The sequence below is a fragment of the Chiloscyllium plagiosum genome, chromosome 8 (assembly GCF_004010195.1).
Source record: "Chiloscyllium plagiosum isolate BGI_BamShark_2017 chromosome 8, ASM401019v2, whole genome shotgun sequence".
Taxonomy (NCBI): domain Eukaryota; kingdom Metazoa; phylum Chordata; class Chondrichthyes; order Orectolobiformes; family Hemiscylliidae; genus Chiloscyllium; species Chiloscyllium plagiosum.
The window spans coordinates 104,140,116-104,150,305 of record NC_057717.1 but is presented as its reverse complement, the minus strand read 5'-3'; the positions used below and the strand labels follow the sequence as shown (position 1 = coordinate 104,150,305).

At 50.4% G+C, this 10,190-nt stretch overlaps 1 protein-coding gene across 2 annotated transcripts in view; it reads right to left on the bottom strand.

The window, feature by feature from the left end:
- The window catches only part of LOC122552282 (PDZ domain-containing protein GIPC1-like), a 34,691-nt gene extending 29,750 nt beyond the window's left edge, over window positions 1-4,941 (bottom strand). For both annotated transcript variants that reach the window (XM_043694979.1, XM_043694980.1), the window contains exon 1: window positions 4,501-4,941. In XM_043694979.1, the coding sequence (XP_043550914.1) occupies window positions 4,501-4,767 (267 nt within the window). In that variant the 5' untranslated portion in view covers window positions 4,768-4,941. The remainder of the gene's footprint in view (window positions 1-4,500) is intronic.
- Between the last annotated feature and the right edge of the window lie 5,249 nt (window positions 4,942-10,190).

Sequence of the window (10,190 nt, the reverse complement as noted above, 5' to 3'; positions counted from 1 at the left end):
AGCCAGGGAATTCCTAGAGGCATGGCACTCATCCACAGATTCTATCAACAAACACATCGACCTGGACCAAATATACCGACCACTGCAGCGGGCAGCTGGAACTGACAACCGGAAGCGGCAGATTCAAACCACTACAAATGCCGGAGGAAAGATCACAAAAGCGCTTCACAGGAGGCTCCCAAGCACTGAGGATGTCACCTAGACAGGGGACGAAACGTCTGCAACACAAATTCCGAGCTCGGCGAACAGAACCACAACAACGAGCACCCGAGCTACAAATCTTCTCACAAACTTTGAGCCAATTTTCCCAGCTCAAGAGTCACAGACTATACAGCACCACCCTAGTATAAAGGGTTGATCATTTAGGAACGCGATGAGGAGGAATTTCCTCACTTGGAGGATCAAGCTTTGAAACTCGCTACTCAAGAGGCTGTGGAAGCTCAGCCATTAAGCACATTTAAGACTTTGTTTTGTTTGCTCGTTAGCTCGAGAGAAAATCGAGGACTAGAACAGGAGATGAAATGGGAAACAATAAACAGGAGCAGATTAGGTCATTCGGTCCTTGGAGCCTGCTCCATTATTCAATATGATCATCAAACCCAGCCCCCTCACATAAATAAAACAAAGAACTGTGGATGCTGGAGAACTCAGCAGGTCTGGCAGCATGTGGACAGAAAGCAGAGTTAACACTGCAAGTCCAGTGACTCTTCTTCAGTTCAGCTAAATTCTGTTTTCTACCCCACAGATGCTGCCAGACCTGCTGAGTTTCTCCAGCAATTTCTGTTTTTGTATCAGCCCACTCAAACCCTGGTCCCGCTTTCTCCCCATACACTTTGATCCCTTTAGCCCAGAGTATATCTAACAAGACAACCTCGATTATCCAAACGTCAAAGATCCAAACAAGATCTCAAGGTCCTGATGCTTTGCTAAACTGTGTTATCCAATCACTCTATTATCCAAACAAAATACTGGCCTCCTGCATCATTCAGATAATCGAGGTTGCCCTGTAAATGTTGTGGCCTCAACTGTTCTCTGGCAGATAATTCCACAGGCTCACCACTTTCCAGTGAAGAAATTTCTACACATAAATGGCTTAACCCATATTGTTAAACTATAACCCACTGGTTGTGGATCAATTACAAGTTTGTTGAATAGTTTGCAGGGACATGTGGCCTATTTCTCATGTTATTTCCCCCTCATGACAAGCTTGCAATATGTTGTCTCAAAAAGGTTTCCTTTTGTCTTCCCTGTACTGAAATATGGTTCACTGACACTGTCACAGAATAACTCCTCTTCCCAGAGTTGAACTTTAGCATGGCAAGTCCTCAAAATCCTCAGTCTTCCTATAGTTTTCCAACCATACGCCACAGATTACCAATAACATTACATTGATGCAGCAATGCATGGACTTTGTTCAATCCAGGATTATTAATGGTTTTTTTAAAGAAAGGAATTAAGATGCCACAACTGCAGGAAACACAGGAACAAAACAACAGTACAGTGCCAGACATTAATGCTGATGTCAAATATAGTACAGAAACAGACCATTCACTGCAACAAGTCAACGCCGGTCTTTATAACACAAGACTTCTCACCATACCATCCCTCCAGGTACCATCCCTGTTCATCCCCAAAGGTTGCCTTTCCTAGATCCCAAGGTCACCCTGTGCACTCTAGTTCTTCCCCAGGCTGATGATTCCCACATGTGTTTCTGCTGCTCTTCCCTGTCTCACCAGGGTGCAGAACATGTCTCTCTCGGACAGTGTCCATTCCTCAAACAGTTGGTTGACCTACAAGGCCATCAACAAGGATCAAATCTTCCACTGCCTTCCTTTCCTTCCACACATTCAACAACACAACCCCAGATTTCCTCAGTTTCACATTCTCACCCTCATTCCTCCACCTCCTCTCCCTCTGCTCACACTCACACTCTCCACGTACCCCCTCTTCATCCATTCCCATGCTTTCTCCCCACTTGTCCTTCCCACCCAATCCCTTCCCTCCACTGCCCTTTCTCCAACCCTTCCCTTCCTCCTTGCCCCCCGCCCCCCCCCAACACTTCTCTGCTCATCCCTCCCTTCTTCCCCTGACATGGGCCAGCTCGATGTTGAAGCCCTATTCCTTATCCTCCCTACCCATTCCGCCTTCCCCTCCCCTTCCACCTCACCCCTTTCCCACACACTACCTCCCTATCTCCCCTTTCCCTCCCTGACCTTGGCCGACTCAATAGTGAATGCCTCGCCCTCATCCTCCCTCTAACCTTCCTTCATCCTCTTCTCCCACTCTCCTCACTCCGCCCCCCTCCCCTTGACTGGGCGGGATCCATGTTCACCCCTTTCACCCTGCCATGACCTGTGTGGGATTCATACTGACCCCTACCCCTGACCTGCGCGGGCCACATGTTGACCCCTCCCCCTGACCTGCACGGACTCCATGTTGACCCCTTCCCACTAACCTGCGCGGGATCCATGTTGACCCCTTCCCACTGACCTGCGCGGGCTCCATGTTGACCCCTTCCCACTGACCTGCGCGGGATCCATGTTGACCCCTTCCCACTGACCTGCGCGGGCCACATGTTGACCCCTCCCCCTTACCTGCACGGACTCCATGTTGACCCCTTCCCACTAACCTGCGCGGGATCCATGTTGACCCCTTCCCACTGACCTGCGCGGGCTCCATGTTGACCCCTTCCCACTGACCTGCGCGGGATCCATGTTGACCCCTTCCCACTGACCTGCGCGGGCTCCATGTTGACCCCTTCCCACTGACCTGCGCGGGCTCCACGTTGCCCCCTCCTCACTGACCTGCGTGGACTCCATGTTGACCCCTTCCCACTGACCTGCGCGGACTCCACGTTGCCCCATTCCCACTGACCTGCGGGGACTCCATGTTGACCCCTTCCCACTGACCTGCGCGGGCCCCATGTTGACCCCGCCTCACAGACCTGCACGGGCTCCATGTTGACCCCTTCCCACTGACCTGCGCGGACTCCATGTTGACCCCGCCTCACAGACCTGCACAGGCCCCAGGTTGACCCCTTCCCACTGAGCTGCACAGGCCCCAGGTTGACCCCTTCCCACGGACCTGCGCGGGCCCCATGTTGACCCCTTCCCACTGACCTGCGTTTGTCCCATATTGACCCCTTCCCACTGACCTGCGCGGGCCCCATGTTGACCCCGCATCACTGACCTGTGCGGGCCCCATGTTGACCCCGCATCACTGACCTGCATGGGCCCCATATTGACCCCTTCCCACTGACCTGCGTGGGGCCCCATGTTGACCCCTCACTGACCTGCGCGGGACCCATGTTGACCCCTCACTGACCTGCATGGGCCCCATGTTGTCCCCTCACTGACCTGCGCGGGCCCCATGTTGACCCCTCACTGAGCTGCGTGGATTCCATGTTGACCCCTCACTGACCTGCGCGGGCCACATGTTGACCCCTCATTGACCTGCGCGGGCCACATGTTGACCCCTCACTGAGCTGCGTGGGCCCCATGTTGACACCTGCACGGGCCTTATGTTGACCTCTCACTGACCTGCCTAGGCCCCATGTTGACCCCTCCCCCCCTCACTGACCTGCGCGGTCCCCATGTTGACCCCTCCCGCGTTCACTGACCTGCGCGGGCCCCAAGTTGACCCCTCCCCCTCACTGACCTGCGCGGGCTCCATGTTGACCCCTCACTGACCTGCGCGGGCTCTACGTTGACCCCTCACCCGCTCACTGACCTGCGCGGGCTCCCTGTTTACCACTCCCTCACTGACCTGCGTGGGCCCCATGTTGACCCCTCACTGACCTGCGCGTGCTCCATGTTGACCCCTCCGCGCCCTCATTGACCTGTGCAGGCTCCATGTTGACCCCGCCCCTCCCCACTGACCTGTGCGGGCCCCATGTTGACCCCTCACTGACCTGTGCGGGCTCCATGTTGACCCCTCTCCCTCACTGACCTGCGCGGGCCCCATGTGGACCCCTCACTGACCCGCGCGGGCCCCATGTGGACCCCTCACTGACCCGCGCGGGCCCCATGTGGACCCCTCACTGACCCGCGCGGGCCCCATGTGGACCCCTCGCCCCCTCACTGACCTGAGCGGGCCCCATGTTGCCCCCTCACTGACCTGAGCGGGCCCCATGTTGACCCCTCACTGACCTGCGCGGGCTCCATGTTGCCCCCTCACTGACCTGCGCGGGCTCCATGTTGACCTCTCACTGACCTGCTCGGGCTCCATGTTGACCCCTCACTGACCTGCTCGGGTGCCACGTTGCCCCCTCACTGACCTGTGCGGGCCCCATGTTGACCCCTCACTGACCTGCGCGGGCTCCGTGTTGACCCCTCACTGACCTGCGCGGGCCCCATGTTGCCCCCTCACTGACCTGCGCGGGCTCCGTGTTGACCCCTCACTGACCTGCGCGGGCCCCGTGTTGACCCCTCACTGACCTGCGCGGGCCCCGTGTTGACCCCTCACTGACCTGCGCGGGCCCCATGTTGACCCCTCACTGACCTGCGCGGGCTCCATGTTGAACGCCTCCCCCAGTTTGCTGTAGAGCTCACGGACGTTGGTGAACCCCTCCACGCGGCCGGTGGCGCTGCCGTGCGCGAGCTGCGTGTGGAAGACCAGGCGCGGCCGCAGCGGGGGGCCCGAGGAGCAACTGGAGGACGCCGGCCCCGACTCCCCGCCCGCCGCCTCCGGCTCCAGCTGCTGGCTCTCGGCATCCGCCTCGTTGTTTCCCACCAAGGGAGCAGCCTTCTTCCAGCGACCCAGCGGCATGGCCCCGGCTCGGCTCGGCTCGGATCAGCACTGGCCCGGCTCCCGCGGAGCTCGCGGGCTCCTGTCAGGGCAACGGCCGCCCAGGGGACGGAACCCGAGCTCCGAGAGCTGTGATTGACAGCGGTGCCAGCCAGTCAGCAAGCGGTGCAGCCCGCCTATTAATATTTAATAAGGCCGTCGACCACTAGGAAGCCGGTAGCTGTCGCCTTTGACTAACCAGATCGCGATATGCAGATTATGCATATTAAACAAATATTAATAATTAATTAGCCGACCCGACCAATCAGGCTTGGATTTGCAAATAAGGTGCATACATAATTTAAACGCTAATATTCTGGGTCAGCCCCAGGGAAAAGGGTTGTAGAGAGAGAGAGAAGGACTGGGTCGGGGGGGGAAAAAGAACTCCCAAGACATCTGTCTAGTATTTTGGTGAACACTTGAAAGGCCAAGTGATGGAAAGAGAGATTAGAATAGATGACTGGCACGTATACAATGGGCAGAAGGGAAGGGCCCTTCTCTCTGTTATAAAAGTTCTGTTTCTGTAAAGGATCATGGGTTAAGAAAGGCTGTATATAAATGCAAGTTATATGTTCCTCTTCCAATGCAAGGAGAATGGTCATTACCAAAGCAATGGATCCGATCCCTTGGGTCATATGTCAAAAGATGTAAAGCAGAATTACGCCATTCAGCCCATCGAGTCTATTCTGCCATTTGATCATGACCCTTTAACCTACTAAATCCATCTAACTTACCGTCCCAGCGTCCACCACACTTTGGAGTAGCAATGTACATCATACAGCTCTCCAGCATGGAAGCAAACCAGATATCCCAAATTAATGTAGCCCCATTTGCCAGCACCTGGCTCATATCCCACTAAACCCTTCCTATTCATATACCCATCCAGACATCTTTTAAATGTTGCAATTGTACCAGCCTCCACCACTTCCTCTGGCAGCGCATTCCATACACACACCACCCTCTGCATGAAAAAGTTGCCTCTCTGGTCCCTTTTAAATCTTTCCCGTCTCACCTTAAACCTAATCCCTCTAGTTTTGGACTCCCTAACCCTCAAAACATCCTTGTAAATTTTTTTGGAACTCCAAGTTTCACAACAAAAGCTGGATGCCCAATATCTAGACTTGAAACATGAGCTTGCCCTCTCTTCACAGATGCTGCCTGACCTACTGTGATTTCCAGCATTTTTTGTTTTTAGTCTATATGCCTAATATCTGGGTAAGTCATTTGTCACTTTCCAGAAAATTACATTCCATCGACTCCAAGACACATTAATTCCAGTGAAAGTACTGGAGCAACGACTATTCTCATAAAGCTGGCTTTCTGCACAGTGGTCCATCAACATAAAATTAACATCTGGTGGTGCATTGGGTAGTGTCTCTGTCCCTGAATGAGAAGCTCCAGGTTTGATTGCCAGTCTGGGACTTGGATGACCGGGAAAGGCGCATTCATAATGTGAATAATGAAGGAAGAGCCAGACAGGTTCCTGGTTAATTGCGAGATGAAGAGAAAGTTGGACCTTCATCTGTAGCTCCAGACAGCATGTAAAATGCATGCTACCAGAGCAACTCAGACACTGAGTGAACAGTAACAGACCATCAACATTAATGACTTCTACTGGGAGGTCAGTCATTACTTTTTGTAAAAGGGTTCAATTTACTGCAAAGCTAGAGTCACTTTATAACCACAGTAGCGCATCTTCATATTCTCTGCCATCATCGCACCACTCCCTTATGCTAACACACAGTTCCTGTGAGTCAACAAGAGATTATTGCCACGCCAATTCCTTTCTTTCTCAAAATGCTTTTAAAATTAAAACTCTCCAGAGAGTGCTGCTTCTACATAATTGAGAAGCAGAGGGGCTACTCTGAATAGCACTACTGAGCTCAGTGTTGTCTCAAAGCGAAGGATAAAAAGGACATAAGATTGCCACTAATTAATTCATTCAGAAATTCAAGAGAAACCTCTTCACCCAGTAAGAACATGGATGACATTTTTTCTTCTTCTTATGGTATGTAGGGTCACTGGCAAGGCCAAGACTCACTGACTGTCTGAATTGCTTCTGAACAACGTACGTGTTGTCTGAAATGGTTGAGCAAGCTGAGTCAACTACATTTTTGTGGGTTATAGTGTCATTACAGCATGGCAAGAGGCCCTTTGACCCATCACGTGTGCTACTCATCCAGCAACTGTCTATTCTAATCCCAATTCCCAGCACACGCTGTGGCATTTCAAGTGCTCATCTAAATACTACTTAAATGTCTTGAGGTATCCTGCCTCTACCAACTTACCAAACTTCACCTCCTGATGCTGCCTGGCTTGCTGTGTTCTCCCAGCCTTCTGCTTGTCCACCTTGGATTCCAGCATCTGCAGGTCTTTTTGTCTCCACCACCCTTACAGGCAGTGAATTCCAGATACCCACCACCCTCTGGGTGAAAAGATATTTTCCTCCAATCTCCTCTTAAAACACCCTGTTCCTGACCTTAAAACTGTGCCCCCTGGTTATTGATCGCTCCTCAAACTTTGTACATCTCAAATCAAGTCACCCTCTCCTCAGCCTTCTCTACTCTCAGGAAAATAACCATAATCTATCTATCTATCAATCTATCTAGTCTCTCTTCATAGCTGAATCATTCCAACCCATAACATCCAATCATCTCCTACACCCTCTCCAGTGCCATCATGTACTCCTTATAGTGTGGCAACCAGAACAGCACATAGTATTCCAGCTGTGGCCTAACTGACATGACGTACAGCTGCATCAGAACCCGAATGATGGATGTTCCACAAACAGGACAGTCTGGGCTGATCAATTGTTTCTGCTTGCTTCTATCATACAGAACTCTTCCTACCTTGACATGGTCTTTCTCCCCTTATCCAGTCCCTGCCCACTTAGAGTCAGAGAGATGTACAACACGGAAACAGACACTTCAGTCCAACTCATCCATGCTAACCAGACATCCCAACCCAATGTAGTCCCACCTGCCAGCACCCGGCCCATATCCCTCCAAACCCTTCCTATTCATATACCCATCCAGATGCCTTTTAAAAATTGCAAATGTACCAGCCTCCACCACATCCTCTGGCAGCTCATTCCTCTACGTGAAAAGGTTGTCCCTTAGGTCTCTTTAATATCTTTTCCCCTCACCCTAAACCTGTGCCCTCTAGTTCTGGACTTGCCCACCCCAGGGAAAAGACTGTGTCTATTTACCCTATCCATGCTCATGATTTTATAAAACCTCTATTTGGTCACCCCTCGGCCTCCCACACTCCAGAGAAAACAGCCCTAGCCAATTCAATCATTCCCTATACCTCAAATCCTCCAACCCTGGCAACATCCTTGTAAATCTTTTCTGAACCCTTTCAAGTTTCACAACATCCTTCCTATAGGAAGGAGACCAGAATTGCACGCAATATTCCAACAGTGGCCGAACCGATGTCCTGTACAGCCGCAACATAACCTCCCAACTCCTGTGCTCAATACCCTGATCGATAAAGGAAAGTATACCCAACGCCTTCTGTCCGCAATTCCTCTGACACTTTACGGCAGTTTCAGAATTTCCTATTTGTGGGCTCCAGCCGCTTTGTCTTTACCATGGATTCCCTTTACATATTCAAGGATTTGGAGGATATGCTGTTGGCTTGAGACAGAATGGGAAGACGTTCATGTGTAACAATAGTATGGAACCAGTTAGATTGAATGGCCTGTTCCTATGGTCTGCATTCAATGCAACACAAAGGCACTGCATTAGCTCTGTCATCATATTGCATGAACAGGCAAGCTTCACTGGGCGTTGGTTGTAAAAATGCCAGGCTGCTGGTTCTGCCAATTTAAAACAAGTAGCACTGCCAACACAACAAAACCTCTGTCATCGTCAAGTCCAGTCCAGTCCAGTCCTGGAAAATACCTTACACTCTCTGAAGGGATGGTGAAAGCAGATTCAATAGAAATTTTCAAAAGGAAAATTGAAGAATTGAGTGAAAAAGCAGCTTTGCGTGGAACTAAATAGAGCAAAGCCTGTGGGCTGAATTACCTCTGTGTTGTAGATTACAAACCTCTGTCAAACTATAGTATCCACCCTTCTCTTGTTGGTATACTTTCCTTAGCCTCTTCCCATTTTCTGTATGTCTCAGCTTCAGTCCTGAAGGAGGGACAGCTTTTTTTTTTAAAAAAAAAGGTTTGGGTAATTGTAAAGTCACTCATTCTCCTCAATATTCCGAGAATAGTAACACTTTCCAATAGTTTAGTAGTGTTTTGAAAATATTTCTTTTAGCAGAATGGTTATGCTCAGCTTCTTCAAGTTTGCTGGCTGAAAGCAAGGCTGGCGTATAAACGCCGTGACCTCCATGTAAATGCGGCCCACTTGACTGGCACCACATCCACATTCATTCACTGTTTCTACCACCAACACTCAGTGTGTACCAGCTACAAGTTGCATTCCAGAAATTCTCCAAGCCTGCTTGACAGCACCTTCCAAACTCATATCTATTTCCATCTGAAGGGACAGGGGCAGCAGATACATGGGAACACCACTCCGTGCAAGTTCCCTTCCAAGCCACTTATTGTGCTGACTTGGGACAATGTCACTGTTTTTTCAGTCCCAAAATCCTGCAACTCTCTAACAGCATTGTGGGTCAACCAACAGCACATAGACTGCAACAGTTCACCACCACCTTCAACAGTAACTAAGGACAGGCAATAAACGCTGGTCAAGCCCAGCCCAGGCAGAATGGGGATTGAACCTTCCAGCTGTACAATGATCTGATCCACAATGGCTGTCCAGCAACGGAACCGACGCCGATGTTTACCTGCATGTTGTATTCTGGAACCATGCATAGTGATGGTCAAGGCTCCAATCTCTTTTCATCATCAAGAACTGCTCCTGCCACCACCCACAATCAGATTTGCAGGTTGATACTCAGCCCATTTAACTGCCCCTCCTCAAGACCTGGGGCAAGACTCAAACCTGGTACTTCTGACTCTGAGGCAGGGACATTTCCCACTTTGTCACAATACCAGCGCTTTTAAAGTGTTTGGAGTATGACTATAATCCTGCTCACCATACTGTACAAGCAATCTCAGAAAGACCAATAATACATGACATTATCAACGTTTCCTGCATATCTTGCACTAGCCTGTAGATAAAATTAATTTTTTTGTTAAAACTTTTGAGAGAGTACTTACGAAATTAAGTTTACCCCATCCAAATTCTCCCAATTACGTAAATTGGAAGTCCCCAATAGGTCATGTGTCACTTTGTAGAGACCATTTTTCTCTAACTTGCTCCTGTTCCCAAGTATCTACAGACAAAACTTAAAATCCTGACAGATTCAACTCTTGCCACTTTGAACAGGATAGCACATATCAAGCTGGTTTGTGGTCACTGGGAGTATCACTGCAATGTTAT